The sequence below is a fragment of the Geotrypetes seraphini genome, chromosome 1, assembly GCF_902459505.1.
Source record: "Geotrypetes seraphini chromosome 1, aGeoSer1.1, whole genome shotgun sequence".
NCBI classification, from domain to species: domain Eukaryota; kingdom Metazoa; phylum Chordata; class Amphibia; order Gymnophiona; family Dermophiidae; genus Geotrypetes; species Geotrypetes seraphini.
Window position 1 is genome coordinate 298,050,605 of NC_047084.1, and position 23,752 is coordinate 298,074,356.

The following is a 23,752-nucleotide window of genomic DNA, read 5'->3' on the forward strand; positions in this document are numbered from 1 at the left end:
CAAGTGGCTTTCAACAACCTACACAGCAGGTAAAAGTGGAAAGTTGGGGTCTTTTTAGAGTATATATTATTCGTTCATTCACTATGCAGTTTATCCTGTTTAAATCCAAATTATAGTCTGTTGATATCAACTTTAAAATCAAATCAGGTAAGAAATGTTGTCAGGGTTTTTTTTCCTTTTCTTCCAGGGGGTGCAACTTCCATTCAGTATCATATTCACTTACACACAGAGAGTAATTGCTATAGGAATTAACTAACATAAACACATTAAATTTTTGTTATTGATATTTTAGACCTGCACTTAAATGAGTTTTCTGTATATTCATTGTCATCCATTTCTGATTAGGAGAGCATCATGCACAAACAGTATTATCCCTGTTTTTGTCCTTCACACCTTATATCAGGGGTCTCAAAGTCCCTCCTTGAAGGCCGCAATCCAGTCGGGTTTTCGGGATTTCCCCAATGAATATGCATGAGATCTATATGCATGCACTGCTTTCAATGCATAATCATTGGGGAAATACTGAAAACCCGACTGGATTGTGGCCCTCAAGGAGGGACTTTAACATCCCTGCCTTATATATATTTATACAGTATATATATGCACATGGGACTGGGGAAGGTGTGAAGGCAAAGAAAGAAGAGGAAGTAGCCTAACTGTTAGAAGAATAAGCTGAGAGCCAAAGAAGCCAGGGCTCAATTGCCACTTTTGCTGAAGACACTCTTTGTGACCTTGGGCAAGTCGCATTATACCACAGGTACCCACTTAGGAGGCAAATATATAACTGAGACCTTTGTTTCTGGTGACCTATCAAATGCACGCAGGAGAAAAATTTGTCCCCCCTACCCCCACGTGTGCTCACCCTTACAGAATGCTGACACTTATACACGTAAGTGTACTCTTACGCACAAAAGTGACAGTGTTCCGTAAGTTTATGTGTGTAGGTATCCTATAAATGTTGTCATCCAGATATAGAATGGCTCTCACAACTGTAAGTCTCTTAGGAGAAGGACATATTCCATCAGATTCTGTGAACGTTGCCGACATTTGGGCTAGATCCCAAGAGGTGTGTGTGTCCTTAATTGAATAACGAAGACAATTAGCACCAATAACTGAATGCTAACAACGGTTTATTCAAATTGGCTATACCGCCTCATGCTAACTCGCAGATCAAAGCGGTTTACATTTTAACAATAAGCAAAACGAAAGAGAAATAGAGCTACAAAATCAGACAGAAGAGACACCATTGAACTATCAATTATCGGTGTTACTGGCATCAATTGTGAGTTGTGCAGGCACCCTGTTGCGCTGCATTCTATAACACTGCATGCACAAAAGTCACAGCACGCAACCCAAAAGGGGGTGTGTCTATTTGGAGGGCTATGGGTGGGTGAGGGGCATTCTCCCAAGATGGGCACTGGGTTATAGAATCTGGGGGATCCACGTTCAGCTTGCACCTAAATTTACACCAGTTGGCCTAAACCAGGGGTGTCTAACCTTTTGGCTTCCCTGGGCCGCATTGGCCGAAAAAAAAATGTTTCTGGAGCCACACAAACGCTGCAGCAAGACAGAGGAGGGAGCCGGCAAGACGGTAAACACCCCCGGGGCAGCAGAAGAAAACATTGCATCGCCCTCAACCGGGGCCGCACAAAATACTTCACGGGGCCGCAGGTTGGACACCCCTGGCCTAAACCCTCATGACTAAAGTTGGACATAGAACCGGGGTTAATCCAAAAGCGCACGCATTTTGGAATGTTCTCTTTTGAGAACTGCTGAGAATACCACTGAGTGCTAATTTTCCCCGGCACCCGATGTTCGAAATCATTTACTGATTTTACTCCCCTCCTTTACTAACGCATAGCACAGGTTTTAGCGCCGGAAGTGGCGGCAACTGCCCCACGCTCATAGGAATTCTATGAGGGGGTAAGTCCATTGTACCTAAAAAATTATCACTACTGTGCTGTGCTGTATAGCCAGTAGTGCCATAAAACTTGATAATACAGTAATAATTGTTATTATTATTATTGTTACATAGCCACCTATGGCTGAGCTTCCCCAGTGCTAGTGACTGGATGGTTCAAGTACCTCTTCAGCATCAGAAGGACTTGTTTCAGTTTTTAAAAAAAACTTTTGAAACGTCATCACATTTGTCAGATGAAATCAGCATTCTAATATTTGTTGTGCCTGTTCTGATTTGAATTTGAACTATATTTCAATTATGCATGTTCTGGGGTGATCCGCCTTGGATAAAAGCAGAATATAAATACTAAACTATAAACTAGTACAGTATCATGGAGCTTTTTTTTACTTCCAGGTCACCAGTTCAAATCCAGCTGTGGTTAGTGTAGACCTAAAAGGGTGCCAGACTAAGGGCTCCTTTTACGACATGCTACAATGCCGCGCACGCTAACCCTGCGCTACATGGAAAATACTAACGCCAGCTCTATGGAGGTGTTAGCGTCTAGTACGTGAAGCATTGCTAAAATCGCTAGTGCACCTTCATAAAAGGAGCCCTAAGTGAAATTAATCCACTCCCAAGGGTGAGAGCAGAATCATTTATATTGAAGCTCCCTGTCAGATGCAAACAAATCTGTGAAATTTGCTGTACATCCGTTCACCAACTTATGACAAAAATAGAAAACAGCACACTGTTTTCCAAAGCACTCCCAGTCCCAGGCAGCCCTGGGATCAGGATCCTTAAATGGAAGGAGAATTCAGGTGAATGACTTGTTCTACCTCCTGGACTGTAGATATGTGTTTTGCATTCAAATAAAGAAATAAATTAAAAAACCACAGTTAATTCAGCATATTTCCCTATGGAAGTACAGCATTGAACACTCAGAGTGAGGGATTTTCCCTTCTGTGTATTTCACTTTGCATTATTACTGTTTTAGTCCTGCAGGGCTGCATCTAATCAACTGTTGATACAATTTAATGTTCTGAACAATTTAAGCACCAGGCTGATTTCAACTGCTTATGGCAAACACGGGACTGTCAGGCAGAAAACAGAGCTTCTTACCATTGCTGTATAGCAACTGTATCCTGTAATGGATGCCATTGTTGGTTTTCTCACTGGTGTGTTCCTGGAAGAAAACAAACAGACAAAAAGTACTTTTAATGCTTTATTTTTCTATGTATTAGGATTTATTATCTGTCTTTTCAAAGAAATTCACCCAAAGTAGTGTACAGCAAGTGTACCTGGACATGAACAATTTACAATTCCAGTGACAGCATGATCAAATAAAATGCTGAAATATCAGACCAGTACAGAATTAGAAGTGCAAAGTAACCCTGGAAATAGGAAAATTAAATTATAATAGCTATAAGAGGGTCTCGCATAGCTCAGATAATCAGGCAACCACAGGCACAGGGAGAGATGCAGAACATAAAATGAACGTGTAGAACCACGTACAAGCACAGTTGCAAAACCTATATACTGTTTAATAAAACAGACAAAATACATTGTCCACACAAACATACATAGGACACGGTCACATAGCACACATGCACAAATAAATACAGAACATGACTACACAAACTGCTAAATGTATGAGGGGCCACTGAAAAGTTCTCAGCCCGACCAACAAAGTTGGGGCAGTCTCCGTCGAGGGCTATACACTTAGTCCAGCAATTTTCACTTTTTTGGGTCTTTCCAAACGAACATAAAAAGTGGAAAATCGCTGGACTAGGTGTATATCCCTCAGAGGAGACTGCTCCAACTTTGTTGGTCGGGCTGAGAACTTTTTAGCTGACCCTCGTAAACACACACTGTACTTATAAAAATATGGCAGAGAAAGATTTCTTCTGTGGCTGGTCTTGCTGGTTGGACATTTGGCCACGATTCATAAGAGATGAGTCTGAAGTCCCCTGCTGTGCAACAGGTAAAAGTGCTTCTATTTATGGAGGTGTATGATGGTTAGAGGGATTTTAGGATTATTGTATTTGCTGGTAGTATTTCTGATGGATTGAGGTTTAGCTTTTTGTATTCTTTTACAATATATGGGGCTGATTTTCAGACAGCGAGAGGCAGTCTGGCTACCTTCCACGGTTGACTGCGAACCCAGAAATTCAACGCTGGGGATGAATATGGACCTGCTATTTAGGCAGATCTACCTGGCCGCTAAATTTAGCCAGTCAGCAAATAAATATTGGTGCTAACTGGTTAAGTCGTGTGGCATAGCCAGTGACAGAACTAGCCACTGACAGGGATATTCAGCTGGGAGATATACGGCTTAGTGCTAGTTAGCCAGCCATGTAGGGCTTCTGGCAGGCTAAATAGCACTGAATATTGGGCAGTATGGGCCAGATTCTGCAAAAAGGCGCCTGCGTCAGCAACCACCTATTAAAAAAAAACAAAAACCAACAACCCTGCCAGTCGCACGTCAATCATCATACAGCGCTATTTGCAGAATCGCACCTTCCGTTAAACCTAGGCGACGGTAATGGAGGCCTGGGTTTTGAAGGCCTGCATTCTCGGGATCTATATTTGACATGAATCGCATCTACAGAGGTGCCTGGCGGTGCCTAAGGTCATTTCTGGCGTAAACCACGCCTACTTTGATCTTAGGCGCCATTAGGTGCCTCTGTAGACATGATTGTGACATGGGTACCTTCATTTTTTAAATGTTATCGCTTCAACGTGACTGGCTATTCAATGACTGGAATCCAATTCAACAACTTCTACAATCCTAAACTTCCAGCTTTGTTTATAACAAAAAGATTTTTTTTACCAAACCTTAAATTGATTAGGGATGGTAAAGATTCTCAGAGTTAACACTACCCCTGTGGTTCATGTGAAACAAGTCACTGAACCCCATCTTCATTGGATCAAATCTTGATTAATTATTTTGTTTAAATCTACTATTTCATTAGTATAAATATAATTTTTTTTATTTTGTAGTATATCTTTTTCTTAAAGTACTTAGCTTAAATGGCTTTTAAACATGCCCATGTTTCAGATTACTTTCGTCAGGGTTGAGGCTCCCGATTTAAACCAACTTAGTTGAATGCACATCTTGGCACTGTGCCTACATTTCAGCACCATAAATCAAATTTGGGGTTAATTTTATAGCTGGGGAGAGCAAGGTGTCACTGCTGAGTTTGTTGCTTTCTGGTTCTCAGTGGCTCTGGGGCCTCTGAAGATCTTTATCATCCCTAATCAATTTAAGGTTTGGTAAAAAAAATCTTTTTGTTATAAACAAAGCTGGAAGTTTATGATTGTAGAAGTTGTTACATTTTTTTAAAATGACATTTTAATTGGTTTTAAATTGTGTGGTCAATTACTATGCCGATTAACACCAATTAAAATGATTACGTTAGGCAGAGGTAGGGCATCTACCACCGTCTAACGTACGGTGCCGTATAGAGAATTTGGGCCTATGTGTCTATGTGAATTTGTAATTTTTGTTGTGTTGCAACTGTATTATTATTTTAAGTTTCAAGTTTCAAGTTTATTAAATTATTTGATTAAACGCTTTTCCAAATACAAAGCGTTTTACATAAAATAAAATCAGAATTTAAAGAAAACACACTTATACATAATATATTACTAAACGAACAAGGGTTACATCCTTTAAAAAGAGAAAAACTAGAAACAATGGGAAAGCGGGGAAGAAATACAATATTTGTGAAAAGATAACATAAAAGGGAGACACATTAGGGAGATAAGGGGAAATGAGATACCAAATGAGGTCATGGTGATGAATTTTAGTAGTCTATATTAATGGAGGAGAAAATAACTGATATTATTATAAAAAAGAATTAACAGTTAAAGGCTTCTTTAAAAAGAAGACACTTTAAGTTCTTTTTGAATATTTGCAAATCTTGTTCTAATCTTAAGTACAAAGGGAGAGTGTTCCATATCATTGGGGCAGTAACAGAGAAGATTGAAGCACGGCGGGTTCCGATAATTTTTAATGAGGGAACATTTAGAGTAGACTGAGAAGATGATCTGAGGACTCTGGACGAACTGTATGGAATCAGGAGCCTATCTATGAATGCAGGTGTATTAGTTTTTAATGTCTTAGTTTTTAATGTCTTAGTTTTTACATGTACTCCTGCCATGCAGGCCTGGTGAATTATATATTTTTGCTAAATAAACCTATATCTCTATTTATATATACACACACTATGCAAATACATAAAAGTCTGCACACAGATACAAGATAACACACCCATGTGTGTCTACACACAAATACATATACATTTATTTATTTTTAACATTTATATTCTGCTTAAAACCTAAACGGATTGCAATTTGTATATATTGTGTTAAAGGCACATTGAACTTCCCTCTCTGTCCCAAATAGGCTCACAATCTAAAGTGCCTGAAAAAGAAAGAGTAAGAAATTAGCCGCCCAGGGAAATCACAATGGAAGATACAGTCAGAAAGGCTGATGTGAGTGAGCATGCTGCACTGAGCACAACATGCACACGAACATAGGCAAATTAAGATGCCTAAAATTATAATGAGATGCAGAATCAAAATCCAGACGTACCCACAAAGATACATTCCAAATAAGCGTATGGAAATAACCGGGTTCAGTATTTAACCTCCTTGGTTGGCATTTTGTTAAACACTAGTCTCGGCCTTTAAATAAAATCTATACTCCCCTGAAATTTGTGGGGGTTCCGTTCCAGGAACCCCCGTGAATTTCAAAAAACCACAAATGTGGTTTTTGCCTGTCAAAAGGCAGGGGAGGCAGGAAAGGGCAGCTGGAGCGCCAGCAGGTGAAGAAAATCACTCGAGGTCTGCTCCGACTGCCTCTTCCTGTAGTAAAGTTGGGCTACACCAATCAGGAGCTGCTTTGACACGCAGCTCCTGATTGGTGTAGCCCGACTTTACTACAGGAAGAGGCAGTTGGAACAGACCGCGAATGATTGAGTCTGCGAACCGTGGACCACGAATATGCGGTGAAATGCTGTACTACAAGTTATATGTGTCCCTGCTGCATTTTGGAACCTGCTGTTATGCCACCTCTATGGCTGGAGTAACTGTGGGCACTTAACTGCTAGGCAAGTCAATAACAGGTTTATTCTTGGATGCTGTGGTGCTGTTAGGCCCCCACTGTGCATCCTTAGGGTGCCCACATGGATGTGCCTGGTTGTGGAATTGCTTCCTAACTGCTATTATCAACCATGTTGTCATGATAGATTGCTGATTTTGTTCAGGAGGTGCACATAAGGATCCCAATGTGAATTCCTTACCCTTTGTCTTTTATGTCACCCTTACCAATCTTCCCTGCATATCACTTTACCTCCCAGCCCCAACCCACCCACCACCACAACCTCTTACACAAATCCACAAAATTTGACAACATTTTGCAAAGCATGTCGAATTTTCAAAAGCCAATCTTCAGGCATGTTTCCAAATGTAGTCATTGTGAAGAAACATTAAGGATAAAATGTGCAACATGTACAGTACATCTTACATAAAACATATTCATTCAAATCTAACTTCAGTAGTTAAGTCGCAAACAGGACAAAATGGTTGCCAACCTCACAAGGTCTGCATGTGTGCAAAATGTCATAAAGAAATTTTGAGGCCTATAAGGACATAAATTTGTTCTTACTCTGTCTTTCTCCACAAAGTCAATGAAGGAGGTCCTCTCAATCTCCACAGGCTGCCCCTGACGATCATACATAGCCAGGACAAAATGGAAGAAATTGGATTTCCTCAAGTTGGAAGGAGGCTGTTTCTCAAAGTGCGCCCTTGCCAAGCCAACACCACTGCAAAAGAAATGCAAACAATATTGTCACCATGTTGGGAAGAGCAAAGAGGTTGATGCCAGAGCTATTTAAGTAACTACATAAAGCAACTGATATCTTGTATTTTTTCTAAATTCATTGATTGTAATAGGAGAGTGCATTAAATAGTCATGGAAACTTACAAATAATCAAATGTTATTTTTATTAACAAAAGTAATACAGTTTATTTTGAGCTATTTTTCTTTATTTTCCAGCAATTTGTTTCCAAGGAAAACTCGGCGGCATTGCTCCCTTCTCCAGCAAATGGAGGTGACTCTGAGCCTCAGTGCCCAAAGAGAATTTTCTCCTTGTGTTTATGGAACACATCTTTTCAACAAAAATGTATAGTGTGAGCCCTGATACAGAACATTCTAGGATACTTATTTTTGTGCCTCAGGAAGATTTAACTATTTCTGACACTGAAGCAATATAAAAGTAATTCCTTTCTAGCTAAAGTAATCAATGGTCTGCAACTGATCAACTCTGTGCACTTCTGGACTAGATATGCTGCAGAAGCCGGTGCCCAGTGGCATAGTAAGGAGGGGGGTGCGGACTGCCCTGGGTGCCAAGTCGGTCGGGGCGCTGGTCCCTCTCTGTCCCGCCCCACCACACCATGCCATGTCCCACCCCGTACCTCTGTTTTATCTTCGCTAGTGCAAGCAACTTCTGCCTGTTGCTCGCACCAGCCTCGTTCCCCTCTGAATTACTTCTGGGTTATGGCGCTAGCAAGTGACAACTGAGGGAAATCCAACACTGGTGCGAGGAGCATGCTGCAGAATCCACTTGTGCTGGTGAAGATTAAGAGGGGGGGGAGAGTGCAAGTGTGGAATGAGGGGCAGGAAGGAGTAAGGGGTGTGGAAGGAGTGGGGGCGCAGAAAGGAGGGTGCAGGGGGGAGCGCCACCGCTCTGGGCATCTCCTACCTTTACTACACCACTGCCGGTGGCACCTAAAAGATTAAGGGCTCCTTTTAAAAAGCCTTGCTAGCAATTCCCATGCGGCAAATGTGATAAAATCCATAGGAATAAAATAGATTTTGTCACATTTTCTGCGCACATTAGCATCTAGATTTTTTTTGGGGGGTGGGGGCAATGAGAGGTTACTGGTGGGCTTGGTCAATTTGTTGGAAGAGCTAAAGAAGAAAAAAATGTCATATTAGACTCTGTATCAATGGCTCTCAGATGCGAGCTCTGTGCAGATTAGACAAGCAACAGAAGACATGGTGACCTGGAATTCCAAGTTATTCCTTTACTCCTGCTGCATGTAATTGTTTCATATGAATAGGAAAAAGAAAATCAAAACAGGAAGTCCTATCAACTTCTGATCTCTCCACATACAAGAAGATTAAGAAAGAATTCAAACAGCTGGGGAAAAAAAATTCACGCTGAGTTCTCACATGAGGAGCAGGATCGACTCATAAATATTTTATGACATAAAATACCAACATGCTGGGTCACAGTCTAGGATGTTCACCACAGTGACAGGAAAGATGGAAGGCAGAAGGGTGAGGCTGAACTGGTGACATAATATTAAACTGGCACCTTACACCTGGGGCAGTATTCTGCAAACAGCGGCTACATCAGCAGCCCCCTAAAAAAACATCACCGATCGCGTGCCAATCATGCTATTGCACCATTTGCAGAATTGCACCTACCGTTAAATATAGGCACCAGTAATGCAGACCAGGGTTTTCAAGGCCTACGTTCCTGGCGCCCATGTTGGACGAGAATTGCATCTAAAGAAGTGCCTAGTGGTGCCTAAAGTCATTTCTGGCATAAACTATGCCCACTTTGACCTTGGGCACCGTAAGGCACCTCTGTAGATGTGATTATGGAATCTTTTCTTGTAGGTATCTATGGGCGCCTACATTTTTTTAATGACATTTTTATTGGTTTTAAACAACACGGTCAATTACCGTGCTGATTAACACTAATTAGAATAATTAACTTAGGTGGCGGGAGGGCGCCAACTACCACCTAACGTTTAGAGAATTTGGGAGCTATTATTCAGGTAAACCATACAGACTTGGCACTTTAAAATTTTGTGATTGAGAGTCTCACGTACAGTGAATTGCTAACACGTCGCCTTCTTGTGTTGTTAAAGGAATTCAGAAAATATAGTATAGACTTTCCAAGCATAACATATCTTGAGATGTGCCAAGAGGGCTTTACAAAGTGTCTCACCCAGTGAAGCAGATCTGATGAAATCCTTTGATAAGAAACTAGCAGCACCTTTCCCTATAGGGAAGGATTACTTTCAAGAGAATGAAAACCATTCACACTGAAGGCATCTCTGCTTTTAAAGCTGCCAGAAAGGAGCTTATTTAAAATATTTTAGACAAATATTTACCCAAAATAAGGTAAGATCTTACAATATGATCAGATGCACTTTATAATATTCTTTTCTTATCATAAGAAATAATTTCCAAGAGTAAGAAATAACATGGAGTTCCTTTTACTAAAGTTCAGTAAGTAGTTAACTCATGAATTAGCACACAGTCATGGTGTTACCATGCTGGCATGACGCTTAGGGCCTGATTCTATATATAGTGCCAAAAAACTTGACGCCGACTAGAATGGCACTTAGCGCGATTCTACAAGATGCAAATAACTTTTATAGAATCGCGCTACTTGCCAATGAGTCATGTAACTTTTAAGTGCACCCATTGGGCATTGGCCATCTTCTTTAACAGTGCACCTAACTTTTAGGTCACTCGCAATCTGTCCATGCCCCTCTCCTGGCCACACCTCCTTTTCAAATTCACTCCCTAGAACTGGCACGTACTTTTTATAGAATTGCGCTTTCCAAGTTGGGAGCGTGACTTATTAATTAGAGCCAATTAGCATCAATTACAAGGTGTTACGTGCCAATTATCAACACTGATTAGACTTGTTAAACAATTAAGCTGTGTGCACAAATCAGATGTGTGCGCTGATTTGCGTGCACAACATAAAGGGCCACATACAGAATTTGGGGGTTGATGCATTCTCTTTAATGTGGTAGTTACATATTGGGGAATGTGGGCAGCGAATGGGCAGAGAACTGGCATTTGGAGGAGGAAGAGGAGCATGTGTGTAACTGCAGTATTTAGGCATGCGCATTCATACTTGCATGTAGGAATATAACTATCAACTTACATTAGCAATTACCACTATATTACTAATACTACTATTTATCATTTCTTTAGTGCTGAAAGGTGTATGCAGCGCTGCACATGTGTATTTAACATGTAATAGAAAGTCCCTGCTCAGAAGAGCTTACAATCTAATTTAGACAGACAAACAGGACATATAGGGGTAGGGGAGTTATGGTGAGTGGGAGTTAGGAGTTAAAAGCAGCCTCAAAAAAGTGAACTTTGAATACTGCTAGAGATAGAGCCTGCAAGAATAATCCAAAATGATGTACGCATAGGAAAACCTTTTCTTTGAAAACTAGGTCACAGTCTGTTGAGAAGATAATATCAGTAGAATCCAAAACAAATCATATAGCTACTAAACATCTAGCTTAACATACAGGAACGTCCTTTTTGGATCCTAATTTTCCAGTTTCCTGAAGCAGCCATTCCTTGTGTTGTTTACAATTATTTTCAGTTGGATCCTTCTTCCATTTTCTGAAGAATTCTCTTTTAGCTCTAATAGTGTCCTTCACCTCACTCGTTAACCATGCTGGCTGCCGTTTGGTCTTCCTTCCTTCTTTTTTAATATATGGAATATATCTACAGTAGTCTGGGCTTCCAAGATGGTATTTTTGAATAGCATCCATACCTGATGTAAATTTTTGACCTTTGCAGCTGCTCCTCTAGGGTTTTTTTTTACCATTCTCCTCATGTTATCATAGTCTCCTTTTTTAAAGTTAAATGCTGCTGTATTGGATTTCCTGTGTGAACTTATTCCAGGGATTATATCAAATCTGATCATGTTATGATCACTGCTATCAAGCGGTCCCAGCACCATTACCTCCCTGACCAATTCATGTGCTCCACTAAGAACTAGGTCTAGAATTGCTTTACCTCTTGTCAATTCCTGAATTAGTTGCTTCATAAAGCAGTCCTTGATTTCATCAAGGAATTTTATCTGCCTAGCATGCCCTAATGTTACATTTATCTAGTCAATATCAGGGTGGTTGAAATTACCCATTATTTTGTGTTATCTAGTTTGTTAGCTTTCCCAATTTCTGATAACATTTCAGCATCTGTCCATTCATCCTGGTCAGGAAGATGGTAGTACTCCTATCACTACCCTTAACCTCTTACACGTGGAATTTCTACCCATAGGGGATTCAAAGGTGTGTTTCTGCTCCTGTGGAATTTTCAGTTCATTCGATTCAAGGACCTCCTTAACATATAATGCTATGCCTCCACCAATTTGATCCACCCTATTACTGCAAAATAGTTTGTACCCCGGTATGAGAGTGTCCCATTGGTTAACTTCCTTCCACCAGGTTTCAGAGATGCCTATCTTTTCATTTAGTGCAATATATTCTAACTCTTCCCATCTTGTTTCTTAGGCTTCTGGCATTTGCATACAGACATTTCAAACAATGTCTGTCATATCTATTTACAATTTGCTCAGCAGCTGGCATGGATAGTTTGCAATCTTTAAAATCACCCTGCTTACCGCAGCTTAGTAAAAGGACCCCTTTATTTGTAACCTGTTTTTCTTTTTATTAGTATATTGAGTTAATTTGGGGAGCAGGGTTAACTCTTTATTTAAAACAGTTGATTGGCACAATGTACAATGCTATTCCCTTTAGCAACCCATACCAGAAATGAGCACACATTAAAATGTAATTTGCCTCAGTCCTTATTCTGATGTAAACAGAATATAAATGTCATTTTAAATTAAATTAATGCAATTTGTGTTAACCCATTTTAAAATATTAATAAACTACTTTGCATGAATTTACACATTGTATAGCTCATTAATATTTTTATTATAGCAGTCTACATAATTCCCTGCTAATGTGGAATAAGACAGAAGTGTTAATGCTACCATAGAACAGCATTTTAGGAAGGACGTCCAATTCAGAATAAGGATGTCTAGGTTGTCACATTGCTGGTGTTGCTAACATTTAATAATAGCATTTGTGGACATATAGCCTGTTCTAAAATACATGAGAAATAGACATCCATATACTAATTACATGCAGTATGCACATCAATTTCACAAATGAATGGGGCAAAACAAAGGACATGGATGTTACTTTGGCAGCATAGGAACATCCATGTTATAAAATGGCCACACAGCTATCCATGTGCAGCGAAAGAGTAGCTTAATTATTAGAGCTGAGAGCAGGATGGGATAAATTGGAGTTCTTTTTTCTTGTTTCCTTTATTGGTTTATTTAACTGTGGATTTTCCCATATTTTGTTATTTTTGTATGTAACAAATATTAAATAAAGTATATGTGAGACTGAGCCGTCATTACGAATAGATGATCATAAAGTTAAACTGCTCCGTATCCTTTTATACTTAGCGATTGAGAATGTGCTATCGTCATGGAAAGGCCTCTCTAAGGTCGACTCTAACATGTGGCGGAATTCGGTGTGCATGTCTTTTAAATACGAAAGGGTATTTGCGGAAAAATTGGAGTCAACTAGGAATTTTAATAAGCTGTGGGAACCTGTAAGAAATTACTGTAACTGTTAGTTTCATGTTTGTTCTCTCATGACATTAATATGGTACAAAGCTGATCACTACTTTAAGACTACCCTATCTTTGATGGCGACTGAAATATTACTGTTTATGTAGGCATTTAATTCCGTTTCTCTTGAATCATAAATATGGTAATGCTATAGCACACCTTATCCCTACTTGAAGCTATGTTTATTGTATAGCTATGTTGAGCTTAGAAAACTGTCTTTCCCTTATTGATACTTCATATTAGCTATTCTGTATTTACTCGTTGCTGACGCAGAGTTAAACATGTATGTATAAGTATTGTTTTCTTTTTCTGTATTGTTGCTCACTGACCTGTAATTCCAATAAACAGATTTGAATATAAGAAAGGTTTAAAAAAAATTGGATTTTTTTTTAAATACTTTATTTAAATTGACTTTTGCTTATATAAAATGCTTTTTTGAGGAAAAAATCTATCTAAAGATAGTTTCTATTTAAGAAACATCATAGTCCAAAAGTTATTCATCATAAAATAAGGATTTGTTTTTAATTTTGTAGCATTAGGCTGTATATTCATGCAATGTTTAAATTTGTTGGTAAATGAATTCCATTACTCCATTCAAAATGTCATTGGCAGTTTTTCTATCTAGAAGATATTATCACAGATGTTTAGTTCTGAATGTCTCAAAATTTAGAATTTGTGTCTGCAGAGTTAACATGTTTCTTTACAGCTAAAATGTTATAAAATATACAGTGTTGAGAAAAAGGCCTTAGCCCCATTGTTCCTTTGTAAATCATTGTATACTGAATCAACCCCTTACTTTTAAGTGCTAAGTTTATACATCTACCCAAAGAGCTAAGTGTGAGGAGGCAGGGGCAAACATTAAATATGAAAGTGAAACTTTTTGAACAGAATACTCCTCAAGTCTTGGGATCTTTGTATACCCTGAGGTTTGTCATATTATTCTCTCCTTGGATGAGAAAACCTGTAATGGCAGGAGGCCATAGAAGAGTCCAAGTTTGGGAATATTTTAATGAAGTCCCTCTACCTATGGGTAAGGCAGGCATGCGTGCAAAATGCAAGAATTGCAACAAAGAAATGCAAGGCCTGATGACCCAAATGAAACATCATGAGAAGTACTTTGATGGAGATGACAAAAGGAACTTGTTTGAACAGGCAGGATCTTCAGGTTGGTAAATATTTTGATTTCATCATATTTAAGAACATAAGAACATAAGAACTGCCATCACCGGATCAGACCCATGGTCCATCGAGTCCAGCGATCCGCACACGCGGAGGCCCAGTCAGGTATACACCTAATGTAGTTTTACTCAACCATATCCCTCTATGCCTCTCATAAGGAGATGTGCATCTAATTTGCCTTTGAATCCCAGCACAGTGGATTCCTTAATAACCTCCTTTGGGAGAGCATTCCAGGCGTCTACCACTCGCTGCGTAAAACAGAACTTCCTGACATTTGTCCTGGACTTGTCCCCCCTTAGCTTCAAACCATGTCCTCTTGTCCGTGTCGCGTTGGACAATGTAAATAATTTATTTTCCTGCTCTATTTTATCGATGCCTTTCAGCATTTTGAACGTCTCGATCATGTCCCCTCGCAGCCTCCTCTTCTCAAGGGAGAACAGTCCCAGTTTCTTGAGTCGTTCCTCATATTCCAAGTTCTCCATACCTCTTATTAACTTCGTTGCTCGTCTCTGCACCCTCTCCAACAGTTTTATATCCTTCTTTAGGTTGGGAGACCAATGTTGGACACAGTATTCCAAGTGTGGTCTGACCATTGCTCTATAAAGCGGCATTATGACTTTCTTAAAGACTGCCTTGAGGACATGTCATATATGAGTAAAAACATATGTTATTATTATTGTATGCTTCTGTCATTTTAATACAGTTGTTATAAAGAAATAAAGAATTGAAACAAGAAAATAGTTCCTTTTTGGGCAGTACTGAGTGATAGCGAATACAATGAGTAATATTAAATAAGAAGAAATTGTATAAATAATAAAATAACAGCATTGATTTTTATGTTTAGGGGAATGTATCATCAACCTAAAGAATTCTGGAAACGATCTACTTTCGAGATCACAATCCTCCTGATCTACAGTTTCAGAGTTAGACCAGGAGTGTTTCAGTCTTATCATAGACATCACATATCGATAGTACCGTATATCACCTAAAATAAAAAAAAATCTGAACATCCAGGAACCACCATAGATATATTTGTGATAAAAACCAGAAGATTAGAAAAAGAGGTAATTGATAAAAAAAATTGCCCAGTTTGTTTATACAATAAACTCTTTTCTCTATCTGATTGAAAACCCACACTTCAGTCACTGAGACCAAGATAAAGTTCACCCAACTGAGCCGATGTTGCAAGGATAAAGTATGTGACAGAGAAATGGAGCAATGTGCAACAGATTTAGAGGGTAAAATTGTTAACTTAAGTCTTGATGGGTGAAGTAATGGCCACAATGATTCTGTTGTATGTGCTTATATAGCAACAGAACAAGGGAATATTTTTCTTGCAGAAACAATTGATACCTCAGAGGCCTGGATTCTGTATAGGACGCCCGGTCTCGGAAGCCGACGGGCGTCTTATATAGAATCGCGCCTAATCTGGCCTAAAATGAACCCAATTCTCTGACCAATGTCCATGTTACAGATGCCAGTTAGAGAATCGGATTGTTGTAGATGGGGCTGCTAAGCTTATCCCAGCAAGGTATCTCCCTACCACAATAAGTTTAGTGGCCGTGGCTGCAGCTGCCAGTCCTCCCACCCCCCGAACAAATGCGGCAGGAAGGATGCCCAGTCCCTCTTGCCCAGACACCCCCCTCCCAAATGAATGCACATGGCAGGAGGGATGCCCAATCCTTCCTGCCTGGAGGAAACCCCCCCTTCAAACAGAAGCGGCAGGAGAGATGCCTAATCCCTCCAGTCTGGAGGAAACACCCCAACCCCGAACAGAAGCGACAGGAGGGATGCCCAATCCCTCCTGCCCAGAAGAACCCCCCACCACCACCACCACCAAAAAGAAATTGTAGGAAGGATGCCCAATCCCTCCTGCCCGGAGGAACCCTCACCCCCCAAACAGAAGCGGCAGGAAAGATGCCCAATCCCTCCTGCCTGGAACACCAGAATCTTAGGTTGGCCCATATGCCTAAGGCCCCTCCCATGGGTGGTGGAGTTCCTCTAGGCAGAAGGAATTGGGCATCCCTCCTGCTGCTTCTGTTCAGGGTGTGTGGGTTCCTCCAGGCAGGAGGGTTTGGCCATCCCTCCTGCTACTTCTGTTCAGGGGTAGGGGGTTCCTCTGGGCAGGAGAGATTGGGCATCCCTCCTGCTGCGTGTGTTCATTCAGTGGGGGGTGCTCCAGCTAGGATGAACTGGGCATCCCTCCTGCCGCGTTCATTCGGGGAGGTGGGAGATCCCTTGCTGCTATAAGCTCAGCAGTCGCGTCTACTTACAATGTAGACTAATATTTTGCTGGCCTACATTGTACGCATCTCCCACTGGCCAAGGGAGGTGCATACAGCCACCTAGGTCTGCCTAAGGCTACTTCCAGGCCAAACCACGCTCTCCTCCCTAGGATCCCGGAGGCACCTCTAATGTAGGCAGCCTGCCTCAGGAGCTTTAAAAAAAACAAAAAACGAAAATGTGCATCCCGATTGGCTGGTTAGACAGTGGTAGAATGCTCACTGCTACCTACAATAAGGATGTCATTTATAGAATCCGGACCATAATGTCCACAATGATCCTGTTGTATGTACTTATAAAGCAACAGAAGAAGGGAATGTTTTTCTTGCAGAAACAATCGATACCTTAGGAAATGCACATACAGAAGAATACTCACAGGAAATTACAACAAAAGCTATAATAAAATATGAACAAAAATTCAAATGTCTAGTATGCAGTTTAGTCATAGACAATGCTGCAAGTATATCCAAGATGAGAAGAAATTTAGAAGAGTATAAAGAGAATACCAAGCTAATAACATATGGATGCAGTGTTATTTGCTTCACCTCCTAGCCAAATACTTCAATGTCCCAGAAAAAAAGACTAACGTCACTGAAATTCTTAAATACTTCCATAACAATCATTTTGCTGCAGCAGCTCTGAAAAGAATGGGTTGAACCAAGCTATCACTCCCACAAAATGTTAGATAGAACTCTGTAGTGGACTGTTTTGAGCAGTATATCAAGAACTAGCCTATTCTGGAGGCAGTTTGTGAACAAAATCAAGAAAAAAAAATGGTACTATTATAGCCTTAATCCTCAACATTGGGTTTAAGAGAAATTTTGAAGACATGCTGAGAATCTTGAAACCCATTCCTGAAGCTTTAAACAAAATACAGAAAAATAGCTGATTTTTTGCTCATGCTTTTTAAATTTGGAATGAACTGAGTGAGCACATAAAAACAGAACTGCACAATGCTATGATATGGCATGCTATGTTGTATGCAATCTTATATCTCCCTGAATTCTTGCAAATTAGAGTTCTAGGCATATTGCTACATATTGACAGAACTGCACAATGTTATGTTGTATGCATTCTTATATCCTACTGAATCCTTGTAAATCGAATTTCTAGTCATATTGTTACATAGAATTTTACTTAGAATCATACATGCTACATAGAGTTATACATGCTATATAAAATTATACCTGTAAAGTAAGATAAGGCATCTAAAACAGTAGGTAAACACTAACATTGTAATAAATGTTTACTCAAAAGAATGATGTGGAGAGGCATTTTCAAAACATACGTCTAAGTCCGATTTAGATGTATGGCACTAGAAGTCCAAAGTCGGTAGTAAGAAAATGCCTATTTTCGAAAGGCAAACCACCATACATCTACAAATAATTTTTTTTTTAAACCCTCTATCTGAACTTCCAGGCCATTGGGATACCCAGACCATCAGGACATCTATCTTTATATCACATTTTCGAACAAAATTTTGTCCAAATCCAAATTGGCAGAACAAGACTATTTAGATGTGGGAGGGGTCAGTCCTGTAATGGACTAGCTACTCAGACATGGTAATAGAGCAGTGGAGCACCTTAGAGGGCACTGCTATGAATGTCACAAAATGAGTGCCAGATAAAAATTTCACCAGAACTCCCTTTGGTTATAAAGAGCCCCCCCAAACCCACTATGCCCACCTGTCTACAGCCGTTATGGCTTCAGGTATCACCTAAATGGCAGTAGAGTAGGGTTTTTTTGGGGGGAGGAGGTTTGGTGGACTCACATTTTCCACCATGAATGTACTGGTTAGAGTGGCTTATGAGACTTGCTACTCCTCTCTATGGTTCACTAGCCCACCCACCAGGCTACTTAAAACACCTGTGTGGAGGTCTACTATGCATTCCTATACCAGGTGCTGATGTTCTGGTGACAGGTATGTATGTTTGTATTCTAATATTTGTGGGGTAATAGGGTCCATGAGAACTGGGGGAGTGTGGGAATGTCTTATCTTGATGCATGTAATGGTCATATGGTCATTTTGGACATCTTTGTAGCACTTAGGACCTTCTAAAACAGGTCTAGGTCCAAACATATAAGTTCTGTCCAGGATGTCTTGTAAAATGTTTCATTAACACTGCAAGACTTCCATTAGAGAATGACACGGTGGCGGTTTACCCGCGGCCACCGCATTTTAGCCGCGGGTCACCCGCCGAAAACGGGGAAGAAAACTAGCAGTCGCTGCGGCGACGGGGACAAGGCCATTCACTGCCCGCGGGGCGGTGAATGGTCTTGTCCCCGCAGTGAGGCATGAAGGATCGCGCGGTCCCCGCAGCTCACACCCGCCTGCCCAATCGATTCTAGTGTTTAGCCAGCTCTCTCCCTTCTCCTCACCTTAGTTTGTAGATTTTCTTTTTTGGCGACCCGCACGCTATCAGAGAGCCGCGCACGCGCGGCTGCTCAGTGTTCAATCTTCTGCTCTGACGCAACCGGAAACAGGAAGTTTCAGCAGAGCAGAAGATTGAACACTGAGCAGCCGCGCGTGCGCGGCTCTCTGATAGCGTGCGGGTCGCCGAAAAAGAAAATCTACAAACTAAGGTGAGGAGAAGGGAGAGAGCTGGCTAAACACTAGAATCGATTGGGCAGGCGGGTGTGAGCTGTGGGGACCGTGCGATCGCTAGTGTTCCCGGCTCAAATTGGAAGGAGGGAGTGAAAGGGAAAAGGATTCTGGGCCAAGGGGATGAAGTCGGAAAGAAAAACCCACAGCAGGAAAGAAAGGGAAGGACTGGCAGGTGAGCCAGATGCTAGAAGCAGGGGGGGGGAAGAAAGAGGGAAAAAAGCTAGATGGGGTTGAAAAGAAGAGACACACTGGTATGGAAGAGGAAGATAGGGGAAATCTGGACACAGGAAGGTAACAGAAAGAGGGAAAATTATGTGCATGGGGCATAGGGACAGTGACATAATGGGGACATGCCATGGGGATGGTATATGGACACAGGGGGGGGGGGACAATGACAGATACATAGGGGAGATATTAGAAATGGAGAAAATAGGAGCACAGAAGCGAGATGGTTTGTGGGGATGGGACAGGGACCGAGCTCGCAGGCTCCAGTGGCTTGCACAAATTACATTGTAACGTGCCATGAAAATAAGAGGGAGGAAGGTAGATAGATAAGCCACGTGAGAGGAGCTGAAGGGTAGTAGAAAGGAACAGATGGTAAAGGAGGGAGGGAAGGGTGGTGGTGGAAAGGAATAGGACAGACATTGAAGGAGGGTGGAGAGGAACAGACCCCGAAGGGAAATGTGGAAGACAGAGTGGGAAGAAGACAGATGCCAGACTATGCGGGAGCGGAGGGAAGAAGATGGGTGCTAGACCAATTGGGGGGGGGGTTAAGGGAGAGGCACAGTAACAGCAAATGGAAGACGCAGAGAGAAGACACACAGTGGATGGAAGGAATTCAATGAGAAGATGTGGAAAGCAGAAACCAGACAACAAAGGTAGAAAAAAAAATTATATTTATTTATTTATTTTTTGCTTTAGGATAAAATAGTATATTAGTTGTGTTGATAAAAATTTATAAACAAAGCCCTGCCAGCTGAACATCTCTTTCTCTAGTTCAGCAGCAGGAACTTTGATTTATAAGAAAGGAATAAGCTAAATATTACAGTACTAAGGCTTATATGGATGCAGCAGGGACGGTGACGGGGCGGTGAATGGGATGGCAGTGGCGGTGACGGGGCGGTGAAAGGGATGGCGGTGACGGTGACGGGGCGGTGAAGGGAACGGTGGTGACGGGGCGGTGCAGAGGATGGTGGGCCGGTGACGGGGCGGTGACAGGGACAGATTTTTTCCCCGTGTCATTCTCTAACTTCCATGTCTAACCCACCCTTGACACTGCCCAAAGCCCACCTATAACATGCCTCCATCATGCCCATCTCATGCTCTGAACGTACAGACGTACAGAAAGATGGTTATGATTATCAGCACTGGGACATCCTGGCGATTAGGATATTTAAGTGCTGATTTAGGATGCTTTTTGGACATCTTTGTCTTTTGATTATGGGCCCCAAAGTTTGAGTCTTCTTAGGGCCCTAACAGGGACTTCTTGAAAAGGCATATTTTCAGACTTTTGTAGAACAGTCATTGTATGAATTTTGATGGAACGTGAATTCCATACTTTTGCAATTTGATAGTTAAATGATTTGCTATCAGGCGTCTTGTATTTTATGTCTTTTAGAGTTGGGAAACAGGATCAAATGGTCAGTGTTATGATGAGAAAGAGACAGAGGGGAAGTGGTATGATGTGGGGAGAGAGAGAGATATAAGGGATAACAGAATTAAATTACAAGCATTAAAAAAGGAAAGGGACAAGCACTGTCTCCAGCTCATTTTCTTGCAAATATTGTCAATATCCAGTAACAGGGTCAAACCTTAAGTGCTGAAGAAGAGGAGTTAGCTATGAAATAGGTATCCAGAAATCATCCATCTGTAATGCCAACTATAATAAACTTCAGAGCTAAGGGGGAACCTTTCAAAAAATATATGTTTACCAATGATGTTTTAAAGACAGTCACACCAGTGAACTTGTGGAGGTCACTTATTAAGCACTTGGATTTAGAGACTGTTGAAGTAATGATTTCATTTTTAAAAGCCGTAGTTTCTTATGCTGGCATAGAAAGAATATTCTCTTCCTTTGGACTCATCCATTCCAAATTGAGAAAGCGTGGTTTTATTTTTCAGGATTACGAACAAACAAGAAGATGAAGTTGAGTGAGCTACAGAAGATAGTATTTTAAGTTTTTCATATGTGGACCTGGCTGATAGTCTAAGTTTCTTTTAAAGATATTTTGATTAACCACATCAGTTAACATGGATGTTTAAGCAAATAGAAGAATACATTAGGGCTATACATCGATTACTCGTAATAAAAAATTTTAATTGCATAAATCATCTCCCCATCATGTTTCTTTCTATACTCGCACAGTGGTAAATATAGACAGCAGAAGAAAATTCTCACAACCGACATATTTTTATAACTAAAATGAAAAGAAATCATTTTTCTTACTTTTGTTGCATAGTGATTTTAAAGATGGAAAAATGATTAGAAAAACTTTAAAAATTTTGTGTGTCCCCCACCTTTATCAAGCTGCCTTAGGGGTTTTTTTTGGTCGCTGTGATGCTCATAGGAATTCTATAAGTGTTGGAGCTTTTACTGTAGCAGTCTGCGATTTAAAAAAACCCCTAACGCAGCTTGATAAAAAGCGGGCTAAAGTTTTTAAAAAGGATATGGCAATACTTGAGAGGGTCCAGAGGAGAGCGACACGAATGATTAAGGGCATGGAAAACCTTTCATACACTGAAAGATTGGAGAGACTGGGGCTCTTCTCCCTGGAAAAGCGGAGACTCAGAGGAGACATGATAGAGACCTACAAGATCATGAAGGGCATAGAGAAAGTAGAGAGGGATAGATTCTTCAAACTTTCAAAACATGTAAGAACAAGAGGGCATTCGGAAAAATTGGAAGGGGACAGATTCAAAACAAATGCTAGGAAGTTTTTCTTTACTCAGCGTGTGGTGGACACCTGGAATGCACTTCCAGAGGACGTAATAGGACAGAGTACGGTACTGGAGTTCAAGAAAGGATTGGACAATTTCCTGCTAGAAAAAGGGATAGAGGGGTATAGATAGGGGGCTACTGCGCAGGTCCTGGACCTGTTGGGCCGCCGCGTGAGCGGACTGCTGGGCACGATGGACCTCGGGTCTGACCCAGTGGAGGCATTGCTTATGTTCTGGCTTTTAATGGTACTTTCAATTAACAGTGCCAATTAAACTGATTTTAAAAATTAAGTTAGGCGCCTAAATTGGCATATGATGGTAATTTAGGTGCCTAATTGTAGGTGTCTTTTATGGAATCAGGGTCAAAATGTAAGAAATGGGTAACAATGCAAAGATTTTGAACACTTTTCAAAGCAAACGTTTTCCATGCATATGGAACTTTGCAACCCCTTTTTTAACATAAATGTACATACACTGGTGGTATGAATTTTAGGCATAAGTTTGGGTTTGTTTAAAATACATTTGCAAATTAAAACCGTAATAAAAAGAAACAAAGGGGTTTTCAAATGCCAGTTCTCCTGGACTGAAAATAATTCTGGTTTTTAGACTACACAAGGTGCATTTACTGGAGGGCACTGGTTTGCAGTGTCTCAAGTTTACAGCCAATCCACACTACTTGACCGACTTGAAAACCAGAACCATTTGAGACTCTTGAATTAACACATATTTATTATTTTTTAAAAGGAAGAATGAATATGAAACTGTAATTAAGGCAGGGCAGTATGTTCTAATGCATTTTCTTGCTCTTTGCTAATTTTTTGGGTTGTTTTTGTCACACTGGCAAAACAAGCCAATGCATTTCTCTCTCTTTCTCTTTCTCTCTCTCTCAAAACTGAAATGCTGAAAACAGGTACCGTACTTTATCTATCCCCATCTATATTCAGTAGTTGTGTTGCAGATCCTGCCAAAAATGTTCCTCTTTGTTGATACCATGGCCTTCACTAGCCTGAAGAAACATTAGTGGTCAAACCTCACCGGTTTTGGCAACTTTTTAGATTAATTTAAACCTTGGTGGTAAGACATGGGGTGGGGTGGGAAGGGGAAGGACTGGGTGCTGGCTTAAATAAGGAAATGTGAATGCTTATTTACCCAGAATGGTAGAAGAAGAAAATAAACTAAAAGATAAGAATTCATATGAAACCGTACAAAGTTAAGCTCTGTGACTAGCAGCAGGGGTATATCCTTAGCAGTGTGGATAGGAATAAACTGGGCAGACTGAATGAGCCAATTGTTTCTTTGGTTTGTTTTCCTATCATCTTCTATGCAACACCTTGTCACGCTGTCATAAGCAGGGACTAAGCC

At 40.7% G+C, this 23,752-nt stretch overlaps 1 protein-coding gene across 8 annotated transcripts in view; it reads right to left on the reverse strand.

Annotated features, from left to right (window-relative positions):
* The window catches only part of EBF4 (EBF family member 4), a 494,482-nt gene that overhangs the window by 368,070 nt on the left and 102,660 nt on the right, over positions 1-23,752 (reverse strand). For all 8 annotated transcript variants that reach the window (XM_033954142.1, XM_033954133.1, XM_033954116.1 and 5 more), the window contains 2 exons: positions 7,572-7,728; positions 3,020-3,083 (listed from right to left, as the gene is read on the reverse strand). In XM_033954142.1, the coding sequence (XP_033810033.1) occupies positions 3,020-3,083; positions 7,572-7,728 (221 nt within the window). The remainder of the gene's footprint in view (positions 1-3,019; positions 3,084-7,571; positions 7,729-23,752) is intronic.